This window comes from Diceros bicornis, chromosome 2, assembly GCF_020826845.1.
Source record: "Diceros bicornis minor isolate mBicDic1 chromosome 2, mDicBic1.mat.cur, whole genome shotgun sequence".
Classification (NCBI taxonomy): domain Eukaryota; kingdom Metazoa; phylum Chordata; class Mammalia; order Perissodactyla; family Rhinocerotidae; genus Diceros; species Diceros bicornis.
This window is the reverse complement of record NC_080741.1, coordinates 85,066,456-85,081,806: the sequence shown is the minus strand read 5'-3', so window position 1 is coordinate 85,081,806 and position 15,351 is coordinate 85,066,456. Positions and strand designations below refer to the sequence as shown.

The 15,351-nt window shown below is 42.0% G+C and overlaps 1 protein-coding gene across 1 annotated transcript; it reads left to right on the top strand.

Moving 5' to 3' along the window:
* The first annotated feature begins 7,402 nt into the window (after nucleotides 1-7,402).
* On the top strand, nucleotides 7,403-14,956 carry MKRN2OS (MKRN2 opposite strand). Its single transcript, XM_058565365.1, has 4 exons — nucleotides 7,403-7,674; nucleotides 10,932-10,981; nucleotides 12,222-12,384; nucleotides 13,206-14,956. Exons 1-4 carry the CDS (start codon nucleotides 7,457-7,459, stop codon nucleotides 13,444-13,446), a joined length of 672 nt encoding a protein of 223 aa, XP_058421348.1. The 5' UTR covers nucleotides 7,403-7,456; the 3' UTR covers nucleotides 13,447-14,956.
* Nucleotides 14,957-15,351: the final 395 nt, after the last annotated feature.

The following is a 15,351-nucleotide window of genomic DNA, read 5'->3' as shown; positions in this document are numbered from 1 at the left end:
AAACAACACAAATGTCCATCAACTGATGAATGGCTACACAAAATGTGGTACATCCATACAATGGAATATTATTCAGCCATAAAAAGCAATTAAAAACTAATACACACTACAACATGGATAAACTTTAAAAACATTATGCTAAGTGAAAGATACCCGATACAAAAGACCACATACTGTATGATTCCATTTACCGTTATGCATCGCTTAATGCTGAGGATACATTCTGAGACATACATTGTTAGGCAATTTTATTGTGCAAACATAATAGAGTGTACTTACACAAACCTAGAGGATATAGCCTACTACACACCTTGGCTGTATGGCATAGCTTATTGCTCCTAGGCTACAAACCTGCACAGCATGTTACTGTACTGAATACTGTAGGCAATTGTAACACAATGGTAAGTATTTGTGTACCTAAACTTATCTAAAGATAAAAAAGGTACAGTAAAAATATGGTATAAAAGATTTAAAAAATGGTACACCTGTATAGGGCATTTGCCATGAATGGAGCTTGCAGTTCTGGAAGTTGCTCTGGGTGAGTCAGTGAGTGAGTGGTGAGTGAATGTGAAGGCCTAGGACCTTACAGTACACGCCATAGACTTTATAAACACTGTAGCCTAATAAATAAATTTAGTAAAAAATATTTTTCTTTCTTCAATAATAAATTAACCTTAACTTACTGTAACATTTTTACTTTATAAACTTTTTGACTGTTTTTGTAACAACACTTCATTTAAAACACAAACACATTGTACAGCTGTACAAAAATATTTTCTTTCTTTATACTCTTACTCTATAAGCTTTGTTCTATTTTTAAAAGTTTTTTTTTTTTTTTACTTTTTAAACTTTTTTGTTAAAAACTAAGACACAAACACACAGATGAGCCTAGGCCTACACAGGGTCAGGATCATCAACATCACTGTCTTCCTCCTCCACATCTTGACCCAGCGGAAGGTCTTCAGGGGCAATAACAATGGAGCTGTCATCTCCTGTGATAACAACGCCTTCTTCTGGAACACCTCCTGAAGGACCTGCCTGAGACTCTTCTTGAGGAGCTGTCACTCTTTTCAGAAATATGTCCATCGTGTTTGCTTGGTTTGTTTCTTTTTTTCAACATAGATTTGCTTGTAAGCAGATAATGCACCAAGAACATTCCTCTCTATGAATGAAAACCTTTCAGTGTTGGGGTCCATGTTTTCAAACTTTTTAAGGAGCTTGTTAAGGTCTGCAAGAGCTTCTGCCACACCCTTAATTGTGAATTTTTCTTGAGGGTTCTTGTTCTTTTTCTTCTCGGGCAGTTTCCCTTTCTCTTGCCTCTTCTTCAGCTCTACATTCCTGTTCTAGTTCCATCAACTCCTCATTAGTCAGTTCCTCAGGAACCACCTCTAGGAGCTCCTCAGTGTCATCCTCATCCACACCCAGGTTAAAGCTGTTTGCCATTTCAACCACAGCCTTGATGATTTTTGTGACCTCCACATCCTTGGTAAATCCTTTGAAGTCACGGATGAACCTCTTGAGTGTCTTCTTCCAGATGCCATTCATACACTCCTTGGTGACATCACCCCAAGCCCGAGCAAGGTTCTTGATGTAGTCATAGATGTTGTAATCCTTCCAGAATTGCACAGTGTCTTCTCAGTGTCTTCCTCAGTTGCAGCAATAGCCTGGGCAAAGGTCCCCCCTCAGGTAGTAGGCCTTAAAAGCTGCTTAACTCATTGATCCATTGGTTGGATCAGAGAGGTGATGTTTGGAGGGAGAAACACCACTTTTATATTAGGATGAAGATCACCTAAAAAGGAGGATGTTCAGGAGCAGTATCAACAATAAGCAAAATCTTGAAAGGTATGTTATTCTCCAAACAGTACTTCTCCATTTCGCTGGCATAGAAATTCAGGAGGGCATCCTGGAAGAGGAGTTGGTCATCCATGACTTCTTGTTGCTCCTGTAGTGCACTGGCAGTGTGTGCTTATTCATATGCTTGAAGGCCCCGGGGTTCTCACTCTGCCAGATCACAAAGGGTTTTGAGTTGTAGCCTGCACCGTTGCCCCCACACAAGTCTGTTATCTTGTCCCTAAAAGCCTTGAGACCTGCCATTGACTTGGCCTCCTTATGTATGAAAGTACTTTCAAGCATCTGTGTCCAAAATAGGGAGGTATCACCCATATTGTATATTTGCTCTGGCAAGTAATTTTCCTCCACAATCAGCTCATCTAGAGTTTCTAAAAATTCTTCAGCTGCCTTCACAACAGCATTCACAGACTCACCTCTCACTTTCACATTTTGTAATGAATAATGATTCTTGAATCGTTTAAACCACCCAGAGCTGGCAGTAAATTCAACATCGTAGTTGGGTCCAGCCTTTTCCTTCAACATAGCAAACAAACTTTTTGCCTTGGCCAAGATCGTCATGGTGCTGAGAGGGATACACTTCTGTGTCTGGTTTTCAATCCAGGACATTAGAAGTTTCTCCATGTCTGATATAGGTCCTTCTCGAATTTATGTTAGTCTTGCTGCCTTCAATGAAGCAGATCCTTTAGCAGCTTCTGCCACTTTGTTCTTGTTCTTCGATATCATAGCTATGGTGGAATGGGACACGCCTGACTGGTGAGCAATAAGCATCACTGATTTTCCATCTTCGTAGTCCTTAATCACTTCTAATTTTGTTTCCAGGTCAATCGCTCAATGTAGCCTCTTACTGGCAACATTAGCAGTGGATTTTATATGCTTAGGGGCCATGATGAACAAAACAACATGAGATTAAATCAAGCATGACAAAAAATGATGCGATCAAGAGATTCGGTAAACACGGGATGTATGACGCTGCTGCCAGCGTAACATGGCATACTGTTTTACAGTAACCTTTTTTTTAATATAAGTAGAAAGAGTACACTCTAAAATAATGATAAAAAGTATAGTATAGTAAATACATAAACCAGTAACACAGTCGTTTATCATCATTATCAAGTATTATGTATTGTACATAATTGTATGTGCTATACTTATACTGTATATGGCTGGCAGCACAGTAGGTTTGTCTACACCAGCATCACCAAAAACATGTGAGTAATGCATTGCGCTATGACATTATGATGGCTATGATGTCACTAGGTGATAGGAATTTTTCAGCTCCATTATAATCTAACAGGACCACTGTCATATATGCTGTCTGTTGTTGACCGAAGTATCATTATGTGGTGCATGACTGTAGAAGACTGTACATGACTGTAGGCAGAACAGACAAATCCACATAAAACAGACCAGTGGTTGCCAGGGGCTGGGGGGAGGGGAGAATGGGGAGTGACTAACATGTACAGGGTTTCTTTTTGGGGGTGATGAAAATGTTCTAAACTTAGATTAAAACCACTGAATTGTACACTTTAAATCAGTGAACTTTATGATATATAAATTTTATCTCAATTAAACAAAAAGAAGTATTGAAGATAGACAAAGGGATCTAGCATACAGATAATAGAATTTCCTGAAGAAGAAAACAAAAACAAAGGAAATAGAACAAATCCTCAAAATTACAATTTATAAAAAATTTCCAGAAATAAAAAAGATATGAAACTATGTATTCAAAGAACAGATCACAAATCTGAGTAAATCAACCCCAAATGACCAACATCAAAACTCATTATAATAAAATTATTGTGGTTTTTTTGTTTGTTTGTTTGTTTTGTGAGGAGATCAGCCCTGTGCTAGCATCTGCCAGTCTTCCTCTTTTTTTGCCGAGGAAGACTGGCCCTGGGCTAACATCTGTGCCCATCTTCCTCCACTTTATATGGGATGCCGCCACAGCATGGCTTGCCAAGCAGTGCATCGGTGCACGCCTGGGATCCAAACCAGCGAACCCCAGGCCGCCGCAGCAGAGCGCATACACTTAACTGCTTGCGCCACCGGGCCGGCCCCCAAAATTATTGATATTTAAAAAAAAAAAAGAAAAAATCTTTTTGGCATATTGGCAAAAAAGAACATAATTTATAGGAGAATGAAAATTAGTTTGTCATCAGAATTTTTGACAGCAGTGCCTCATACCAGAAGAAAATGGAACAATGTATAAAGAAAATATGAGCCAAGGATTTTATATCCAGCAAAACTGACCTTCAAGTATGAAGAACAGAGATAAATTATCAACATGGAAGAACTCAGGGAACATTCTTCCTATGAGCCCTTCCTAAGGAATCTTCTAGAGAATGAGCTTCAGACAACCATAATTACCAGAGAGCAATGAAAGGACAAGTAGTGAGCATTAAGTAGAAGTTTGTGTGTAGAACTAAGTCTTAGTGAGGGTTATAGGGGATAGATTATTGTTTAGAGGCAGATGCTCTGACAATGAAGATATAGGACAACTGTTTAAATAAATGAGAGGAAGATAGAGTATATGCAAAAAATATTTTTTAACTATTCAATAATCATAATTGGAGGTGGTGGTATATTTTTATTACTATTATTACTCTGAGATTGTTGTATGTTTAACATGGGATAAAGCATCCCCTGCATCCTTGAGAACCAAGATTTTCAGTGTGGAAAAAAAGAGATACAAATGTAACGTAGAAGAGGTTAAATAAAAATGCTGTAGTCCTGAACTTGAATTGGAAATAGCAGTATGAACTCATGAAGTATTTTATCTTTATGTGTGTGCATGTGAGTGTGCACCTTTTTACCCTGCTCTGCTCACTGAAAACGTCCAGAATGATAACCAATCCAGTAGCAATGAGTATCACTAGCGGGCAGATTGTAGACTTGAAATACCATTTCCCATTGAAAGAAACCAAGGCTTTTTGGAGAAATGGCGAATTCCAGTTCTGGGGCAGCAAGGGTCTGAGATGAACCTGGAACACCTTGACAGACTAGATGGCAAGGAAACCATCAGGGACTTCTATGTTCATGTGCAAGGGACTCAGGAGCCCATCGAAGAGGCCAAAGATGGGACAATTTGACCTTCAACAAGAATAAAAACCACATCGGGTTGGAATCCATCTAATACATTTACACCTACGAGTTCACAGTGAGTCCATTAAGTGACATTTAAGTTAAAAGGATTCAAAACCAACTGAACACCTTCTGAGTGTGACATAGATGCGCTCATTTTTTTGAAATGTGGATAAAGAAAGAATCAGGCAATAACTACTCTTTCCCGTAAGCCTGTACCACGCGGTGATTAAGTTACAGCTGAGGAAAGTGTCTCCTTATAAAATTATTCCAGCTAATGTATGAAAACAAATGATGGACTTAGAATATTATCATTGTACCGCTCCCAGTGAATGAGTGGATCTCTAGGCACTGAGAATAGTGGCGGCTAACATCACAAAAGACTGAAGAGCAGATGTGATGTGCCTTCTGTTGAAACAACACACCACCACCTACGGTCTTGTCAAGAGGGTCAAACCTGAGTCTGATCCAGTCTGGAACCAGCGGGCAATGTGCAGGGTGTACAGAGGACAGAGCAGCATTTTGAAGTGAACCCTAAGTGTGAAGGTGGCAATGTCAGACTGTGGGAGATGCTACAGGACAAATGACTCGGAGGCTTCATGGATATATTGTAAGGACAATAAAGAGAAGAAAGGGGAACGAAGAGACTTAAAAAACATGTAAAAAATTTTTAAATGGGCCAGACTAAACTACAGTATCTACGGATGCACACTTGGGTGATTAAAGCACAGAGAAACACAGTGAGTGATTACTATAAAAGTGAAGGGAGGGGTCACTTTTGGAGGGAAAAGAGAGGGGCCTCTGACCAGGACGGGCTGGAGGGGCTTCTAAGGTGGCTGGAAATGTTCTAGTTTTTAACTTGGGTGGTAGTTACAAAGGATTCACAGTAAAATAATTTATTAAGCCATACATTTGTTTCATGTCGTCTTCTATGCTTTATTTTACCATAAGAAGATTTTTAAAAATAGAGGAGATAAAGTAAAAAAGGATTGAAGATGCTTGTGTTAAAAAAAAAAAAGAATGTTAGTGTATTAAAAATGTTTATTAAGGCAGGATTCCTCAGTTCCTTCTCATAGGATTAAAAATACCTCTTGGTACTGGCATCATGAAGATGAATATATTCTCTGTTGAAAGTAACTTGGGTCACTCAAACACTCAGACAATAGCTCTGTGGTTTGTGTTAATAACGAACAATCTCAGATCCTTGTCACCTGAGCTGGGTGTCCAGCTATAACCTGTCTGCCTTCGCTGTAACAAGAGAAGATTGGTTGAAATGATTTCTAAGATCTTTTTTAGTTCTGTGAGTCTGATGATCATCTTCATGTTATAACACTGAATATGCACTTTTCTGCATTTCAGCATACTATATTTAAATACAGATTATGAAACACTTAACTTTTCTGAAGTGCCTTTACCTGCCATGTTCCCTCACTGTGGGTCTTCCCTTTGCGATTGCTGTTCTCTGGAACTATAGGCATCGATAGCGGATTGGTTAAATAAAGTGCGTTGCAACCAAACTCTGGATTCCTCTGCAGCTGTCTGAAAGGATGAGCTGGACCTATATTACTGATATTGCGGGAAAGTTTCCAAGATGAGAGAAAAACACAAATTTCAAAACACTATACAGTATAACAACATTGCAGTTTTAAAAAATTATGTGGAAATATTCACTTACTTGACTCTTGGTTTTCTCCTGGGAGTAGAATATGGTGGGTGGGAAAACGTTATGGAGAAATAGGGAATATTGCCTTGGTTTTTTTGGAATGTTTTTGTACAGCTGCTTAAAATTATTTTAAAATTGAAGAATAATAAAGTGCACATAGTAAAATGTACAGTGTGAAGAACTTTCACAAACTGAATACTCTCATATAATCAACACCTAGATAACTAATCGGAACAGCCCCAGGCCCCAGAAACCCCTCACGCCCTCTCCCAGTCAGTACCCCTCACCTGGGATAACCACTATCACTATTTCTAACTGTGCTGTTAATTTTTTATGAGCAAAATTACTTCTACAATATAAAATATCAAAAGAAAATAGCCTCAAAGTAGGGATTTCATTTATTTATTCAAAACCGAAATGATGTAATCTATTATAGAAAACCAGAAGTAAATGTGGGTCCCTAACTACAAGAAGCTCACAGACTAATGACTAATTAAATAACAGAATTCTGGTAGAAACAGAAATCCAGTGCTGCCAGCACAAGGGAACGCTGCGGGGAGCTGAGGAACGTTTTACAGAAAAGAAAGTCTTTAAAGGATGCATAGGAGCTGGCTGTCAACCGTCCCAGTGTACAAAGAAAGAAACTTTGTAAGCGAGCACAAATGAAAACTAGCTCTTTAAGACACCAGTTTATGGGGCAGCCTGGTTACTGGTTAATCCTACCTGGTTTGGCTTCTGAAGCCGTCAATCAGAATGACATCATTGTTGATCAGGTTACTCAGGCAGTGTGCGTTTGCTCGCTGTGTAAGGAGGAAAAGGAAGTCTTGGGAAACCAGCCTGGTTGCCCACAACGGAGAAGCCATGCAGCAGGTAGAGGCCGGAAAGCCTTTAATTAAATTCACGCACTGTAAGAAACGCATCTACAGCTTCCGCGTGCCGCGCTGCTGCCCCCTCTGCCAGCAGGACATGGGCTCGAGGAAGCTGGAGGAAGCACCTGTTAGCATCTCTCATCCGTTTACCAACGGGCATCAAGAAAAATGTTCATTCCTCCTCAGACCAACTCAAGGGACGTTTCTTAGGTACAGTGTTTTAAATGTGACGTTGAATTGTGCAAACCTTTCCTTCTGTGTTTTAGTCACTAAAACCTTCTTTTTCTAATATGCACTATACAGTGTGAGGTTTGGTGGATAATCCTTCCAGCGTTTTGGTGTTAAATCCTAAAATGTACATCTATTTGTTTCATAAAAATAGATGGGGTGCAGACTTTCCTGGAATGGTAAGTGCGAGAATATGTGAAGGTCAAACCAGCTCACATAAGTTTAAGAGAGAAAAACTGATAGCATGGAGATTTTTTTTTACCCATAGATTTTGTGCTAAGAGGCCAACTGGGAAAATGACCCAGCAGCTAAACTTACCAGAATAATACCTTTACTGTGAGTTAGTCTGTAACTTCTGTGAGAAACAGGTACAAGGTACAGAGCCTGAAGAACAGCCACTTACAGACTATGTTGCATGGAGATGAATTAAACGGAAGACCAGAGCTGGTCTATTTCATTTGTAGTTGCCCCCTGTCTTGAAGAAAGATTTCAGAAATCAAAAGAAAGGATTGTGCCTCCTCAGTGTCCTTGTGGAGTTTACAAATTTGGGATTAGAAGTAGCCCTGCACAAGCCAGGTTTTAAGAGAGCACCCATGCTACTAAATGACGCACGTGCTTCAGGAAGCGAGGTCACGTGCATCATCAGGGTCTAATGCCCAGACCTCCTTGCCTCCTTGCAGTTTACCTTCCTACCTCTCATGCCCTCAAGAGTGCTGCTTTGGGATAAAAAAATTGGAGTTGATTACTCACTTCCCTGCTTACTAACTTTCTTCATCAATTTCTTTCCTGTCCTTATGTGGATGAAATGAACCCAAGTGTGTAAAGGGAGTTGCACCCCGACCCTTCTTCAGGGAGGCCGTAGGTTGCAGAGAGGACAGTGCCAGTTTTGATGCCATAAAGCCCCCGATTCCTATCCTGGGTCATACCAGCTCCAGGACCCTCTCCGAGTCACTGGTTCCTCATCTGCAGAATGAGGATCCTGCTGACCTTGCAGAGTTGTGAGGGTCAGCGATAAGGTGTATCAACCTGGCCTGGGCACCAGTTACCATGTTGAAGCAACATGCTCCTTCCCATCCTAGTCTTTTCATATTCCGTTCAGAATGTAACTGGCAGAACCTTCATTTCCACCTTAATCAGAATCATGAAGCTCCAACTGCTTTATAAGAGGCCCTCATTCATGCTAACTCGAGTCATTAACAGGGTGGATTCCAAAAGCTTTTGAGTTAAGTGGTTAAAATTCGGAATTCATTTGCTGTAACATTGGTTCATTCAACAAAATCCTCCCTGGGTAGCTCTGTGTGGGAAAAACTAGGGATGTCACAGCGAATAAGCCACAGCCCTGCTCTCGAGAAATGACACAGCAACTGATAGGCTTTCAGGTTGGCCCCTAATGAGCATGTATTCATTCTATGATGTGGTAGTGATGGTGACAGGCATGGGCTTCCTCGGCATTGGCAGAAGGGAGGTGGTGGTGTTGAAACAGGTTATGTGCTTTGGCATCCTCCTATGCCCTCAGGCCAGGATCTGCAGAACCCCCAATTAGCCCCCTGCCCACCAGACCCTCTAAGGCCAAGTTCCAAACTATTTCCTTCTCTCTCATCCAACTTCCAAACCCTCAGGACTGACTCCCACAACTCACCTTGAGACAATTTCACTTACTTTGTAAAAGAGAACCAGCAATGACCCAAAGGAATCACTGAGGCTCTGATCTAACTAGGTTAGGATCCCTCAAGCCTGCCACATATGGTTGTGCAGGTTATGCACTGCACAAAAGTGCCTGGCCAAGGTGGCTATGGGTACTGAAACTCAGTCTGCACTCCACTCACTAAGCCAAGCACGTTGGGTAGAGCTGCATCTGCAGGAAGAAGGGGCACCTTTTCTTAATTTGTACAAAGGTGGTGTACGGGAGAGGGGTGGCCCTGTCCCTGCCCCATCACGTGCTTCTGTAACATTGTTTTTTTTCCCTTTTCACAGCACTTATCAATCTGTTAAAACCTTGTTAAACTAAAACTACAAAGTCTTCTCTGGAAGTGAGCAAACTCCGTGAGAGTAGAGACCTGGTCTTATTTTCTGTTGTATCATTAGCCCTTCACTTCAAATGAAGTGAAGGCCCATACCTGACACAATAAACATCAGTTGCATGACAGGAATAACCGAAGGACAGGAGGGAGGGGGGGAACGCCTAGGATTTAGGGAGGAACCAAAGTGCTGCAATACGCTCAGGGAGCGATCTTGGGGTAGCACTCACACGGTGGTGCAGTGCCGTAATCAGCCACCCAAGACTGTTAACCGCTTTTCCCGGCTTCATTCTCAACCTCTGAACCCACAGGGTCTCAGAAAACTCAAAGTGGCTGCAACAAGACGACCTAGGGGGATTGCTCTGAAGAAAGCAGGATAGCCATTTGTGTCCTTGGTCATTTTAAAAAGGACCCGGAACTGCTTGCTTTAATGAGGACCAAATATGCAGACCTGTGGTCTGACAAAGAAGCTTTACCATTTAAAAATTACCTCTGATTTATTCGACACCTAGAAGTAGCAGGCACTCATCAGGCATTTTATTCTTACGACCAGCTGCTAGGAGGCTTATGATAATCCCATTTTATAGATGAGGAATCTGAGATCAGAGAGAGAAAGTGACTTGCCAACGTCCCAGGACTAGTAAGTGATGGCCTGGGACTGTACATGGAGGTTCAATTACATGGAGTTCTACATCTAACGCACAGTCTCGGGTAAAGAGCAACTTCAGCAAACGGGCTGTCTGGGAAAAGTGGGTGAGGCCACAGGAAACAAGACCAAAACGGGCCACGTTAGTGCTGAAGCTAGAAGCCCACGGAGATGCATTCAGGATCCTCTCCCCACGTCAGCCTGAAGGAACAGGCTGTCACCTCACGTATAAGGAGGAAACCAGGAGCTCCTGTGACAAGTGACGTCAGGGTGGGCCCCTCTGCCCGCGGAGCCAGACGTTAAGCTGACTTGATGCTCCAGCAGGCCTGGCCTTCCAGCACACTCACCTTGAGAATTGAGGGGCAAGAAAATCCAGATGGAGATGCAGGGGAGTATTTTCTACCTCAAATGTACTCTTGGTTCAACCAGCTTTGGAACAGGGCTTCCACTAACCTGGCCACTGATGGCAAGTTCTGGCACCAGTCAGGAGAAGAGGCCCATGTCTCTCCTCCTAAATACCAACTCTTCATGCCAGACACATACAAATGACAGAAAAAAATACTTGTCTCTTTCAGGGAGTACGACGGAAGGTCTGATCTTCACGTTGGAATAACCAACACAAACGGTGAGTGCATTTTCATAGCTTAAATAACCGCCACAACACCCAGTTAGAGAAAAGCAGTATTTCTAGAGGAAAGGCAATCATGGCAACATTTAATCGGCGACCGCTCTGTTCCCTGGGTTCTCCTGCTGCACCATGAGGTGGGCAATGGTACCCCCAAAAGAGAAATACTTGACTAAAGTCAAGGTGTTACTACTAATAGTACTGGATATTTGAAAGCTCTTTAATGTTTTCTCAGCCAAGAGCATCACAAACCTGTAAGTTTTGCTGGTTTTTAAGAGACAAACAGATGTCCAGAAAGGTTGAGTTGCCCAAGACCTCGTGTTGTGTTGGAACCAGAACTGGAGCCAGGCCCTCTGTCCCCAGTCCTATACTCAGCACAGTGCCACGGGAACCTCACAATCTAGGGTCTCCAGGGGCTAGGCAGGGACCCCAGGGGTAGACCAGGGGAATAGAGCACCTGAGCATGTGGTGGGGTCTGCAGTGGTTTGCTTTAAAAAAGAGAAGCATGTTTAAACAAAACGGTTCCTTTGGTCAGATTTGGCTCTGAGGGCGCAGAGGCTGCAACCCCTGACACCAGCACATCCTGGTCTGCAGGAAAAGGGGAGGGTGGGCACTTGCAGGAAGTTGTAGGTCTGGGAATGGTGAGTGAGGCCAGTCTAGTGGGGCTGTCATCACAGCCCTTCCTACCCCTTAAGCCAGGAGAAACTGACACTGAACAGAAACCTAGGACTGGGTTTTTGAACTCGAGTTACCCACGTGAGCAGCCAAATTTACCACTAGTCTTTATCAGTGGAAATTTACTGCTGATTTAAGGGAACAAGATAGACCCATTTGTAATAGCAAACTTCAACAAAAGTATTTGGAGATGATTATCCTGGCACCCACTACTGTCTCCTTGTCCTGGGGGCGACTTCCCGGCGCTGAAGAGCAGGTGGAGCGAGGACTGGGCTTCCCTGAAGGAAAGGCTTTGCTGAGAGCAGGGGAGGCAGAGGCTCCACGAACCCCTCCCGACTCCAGGCAAGACCAGCTCGCAATCTCTTGGGTGGGTGGCTGCCTCTCGAACTGGACCCTGGAGGAAGGAGACTCTGCAGCCTCTCAAGGCCCGTTGCTCTCTGACTAATCAGAAAGTGCAATCTGGGTTATGGAGAGTTACCACAGTGGCTGCTGTTATTTTCTGAAGCCTCCTTTCACAGAGGTGCATTTCCCCTTCAGCTCCTGCGTGACTCTGGTTTGGTTGCAGGAGTGGTGTATAATTACACCGCGCACGGTGTCCAGCGAGATGAGACAGGCTGGGAGCAGAGTGTAAGCATCCCGTTACTGCAGCCTGGCATGTTTGGACTGATGGACCAGTGGGACAAGTACCTGGAAGACTTCTCTACCACGGGGGCCTGGCTGCCTCACAGGTACGGGGTTCAGAGACTACCCCTCCCAGGCCTCATTCACCACACGGGTGCGATCCCAGCTCACAAGGGCTGTTTAGTTCATGTTGAGCCTGTATCAAGGTAGTAGTGCCTATAACAGAATTCAAGCAGGGGTTGAATTACTCTGGGTTTTCTGCAGAGGTGAGCACATTTACACAACAGAATCACAGCATTTTAAGAACTCACAGGACCAGAACTTAGTACTCTAGTTATTTTAGTTATTTGGCTAGGTATTTTTGTACTTAACATTTAATAATATGTACACCAAAAGCCACAATAGTATACCCCCTTAAAACAAAATTTTTAAAAAATTATGTTCAAAATGTAAAACTATCCAAAGTTTTAAAAAAATTTTTTGTTTCAGGAAGTTTGAAATTTTTCAATTTCTTGCTCTCTCAACACTTTAGATATATAGCATACTTGTGGATTTAAATTGCTTTGAGGCTTCCCTTGAAGTGAGTTTAGACACTGTGGGATATGCTAAAACTTAGAAATGAAATTCCACTTCTAGAACCTAGAATTTCAGTGAAAGTAAGTTCCCCAAATTGGCAGTTTATGTACAACTTAAGTCATCAGTCTGAACATTTGGATGACTCCTATCTGTACTTAAGTTGCTAGTAGAAATAGCCCAAGACGTCAAGGGTCTCTCAAAGCTTTGCTGTCATGTCGGCCAGCACACGTAGGGGTGCAGCTCACTGAGTGAGCCCAATTTCAATTCTGAAAGTCCTTTGGCAGCTTCCCAGCCTGTTCCTGAGCAGCCTTTGAAGCTAAGCCTTCTCTTCTCAACATCCGTGTTTTGTAAGGTATGAAGAAGACCATCACAACTGCTACAGTTATACCCTCACGTTCATTAACTGCATTCTGACCACAGAAGGCAGGGAGCAACTGGACAAGGCCGAGTTCACGGAGAAATACGTGGTCCCGAGGACAAGGAAGGTTTCCAAGTACATCACCCTCTACCGGGCGATAGAAGTGCGTGGCTTCTACGTGGTCGACGACCCTGATCAAGAGACAAGCTCTGCTCCAGGAAGTGCTTTGTGCTGAGTGTGCTGCGTAAGAGCAGAAGGGACAGAAGTTTGGGGGTTACTACCTTTAATAAGTGTTAGGGATTTCTAAATGTGTTGAACTGTGGTTATTAAAAAAGTGTTATGGCTCTCCTTTAAGCATATTTCAGCTTAATGCAGTGTAAGAATTTATAAAATTAATAAAAATTGCCCTGGGTTTTCAAAGTTGTATGCATTACAACTAAATTCCTTTCACAATGGTTCGGTTTTTAAACTGAGAATCCATATTACGGCATAAAGTGGCAGCATCTTGTGTTCACAGAGCAATGAAAACTCTTCTCATATGTTAATTAGAGCTGAACAAATTCACCTTTCCATGTGAATCCAGAAAGTGCGGATTTGTAGGAAGGTGAGTGAGACACTTGAAATTTATGAAGTAATGAGTACCTTCACCTCACTGTTTTATTTAAAAAGCACGTGGTAACTTTTTGAGAGTCAGTAATAGTGAAAAAAAAAGAAAGAAAAAAAGATCTCAGAATCTAAGTTAGGAAATGGGCACTCTTCAATTAGCCTTTCTGAGTCTGTGTGTAAACTGGACTGGCAATTCCTCAAGCCAGCAGAACGCCAGTCTGTTTCCTTCTCATTTTGCCTGACCTGACTCGAGGAGGTTGGGGTGTTTGGTTTACCACAGCAAAGGACCTCCTCTGCCTACATTAAATGTAGAATTCAGAAAGGACATTAGGAAAGGTCTTGTCTCCTCTAACATCTTCAGGAGGAGAAAGGGGAAAACTGGGATGAATAACGATAAAGAAATGACATGATTTTTAACAAGCATATTAGAATTTGTAAACCCAAATAATCATCAAACTTTAGCCAGTGAGCAAAACATTTCAGAATTCCTTTTTGGCAGCTGCTTCCAGAACTTTGTTTACAGATGAAACATGAAATACTACTCCACCACCAAATGATGTCTGATTTCCAAAAACCAAACCCATCTTCAAGGTTCCCATCTTCAATGTACCAAACCCATCTTCAAGGCACCAATAATTATTTAGTAATAAATACATTGAGAAAACTTGCTACAGATCCTTAAAGCTTGTTTCCAAAAAGAATTAGCAATATTGAGGACAGCAATGCAGAAGTGCTCCAGATGGAGGAGGAAAGAGAACTAAGACTAAAAAGAAATGAAGAAACTCTCCCGAGAAATATCCAACTCAATGAGGAAATCCAACATAAGGATTATAGGTATTCCAGAGGGAGAAGAGAGGGAAAAAGGAGCAGAGAACTTGTTCAAAGAAATAATATCTGAGAGCTTCCCAAACCTGGGGAAGGAGCCAGAAATACCAGTGAATAAATAAATAGATCTCCTAAATATATCAACATGAAAAGACCCTCTCTAAGGCATATAGCAGTAAAGCTGGCAAAAGTCAACAACAAAGAAAAAATATTAAGGGCAGCTAGACAAAAAAAATAAATAAATAACATACAAAGGATTTCCTATCAGGCTCTCAGCCGATTTCTCGACAGAAACTTTACAGGCTAGGAGAGAGTGGAACAATATATGCAAAATTCTAAAGGACAAAAACTTTCAGCCAAGAATACTCTATCCAGCAAAAATATCCTTCAGATATGATGGAGAAATAATAACTATCCCATATAAACAAAAGCTAAGGGAGTACATTGCCACAAGACCCCCACTACAAGAAGTGCTCAAGAAGGCCCTCATCCCTGAGGAAAAAAAGAGAAAGGGGATTCAAAGTTTTGAACGAGGAGGAAAACAGGTCGACAAAACCAGAAAAATCGCAGTCCTCTATCAAAATAGATTAGCAAACACTTAATTATAAAACCAAAGATCAAGGGAAGGTAAGCACCAAGCATAAATATAACCGCAACATGTTAAACACGAACTCACAACACAAGAAGGAATAAGACGGGACAACAATAA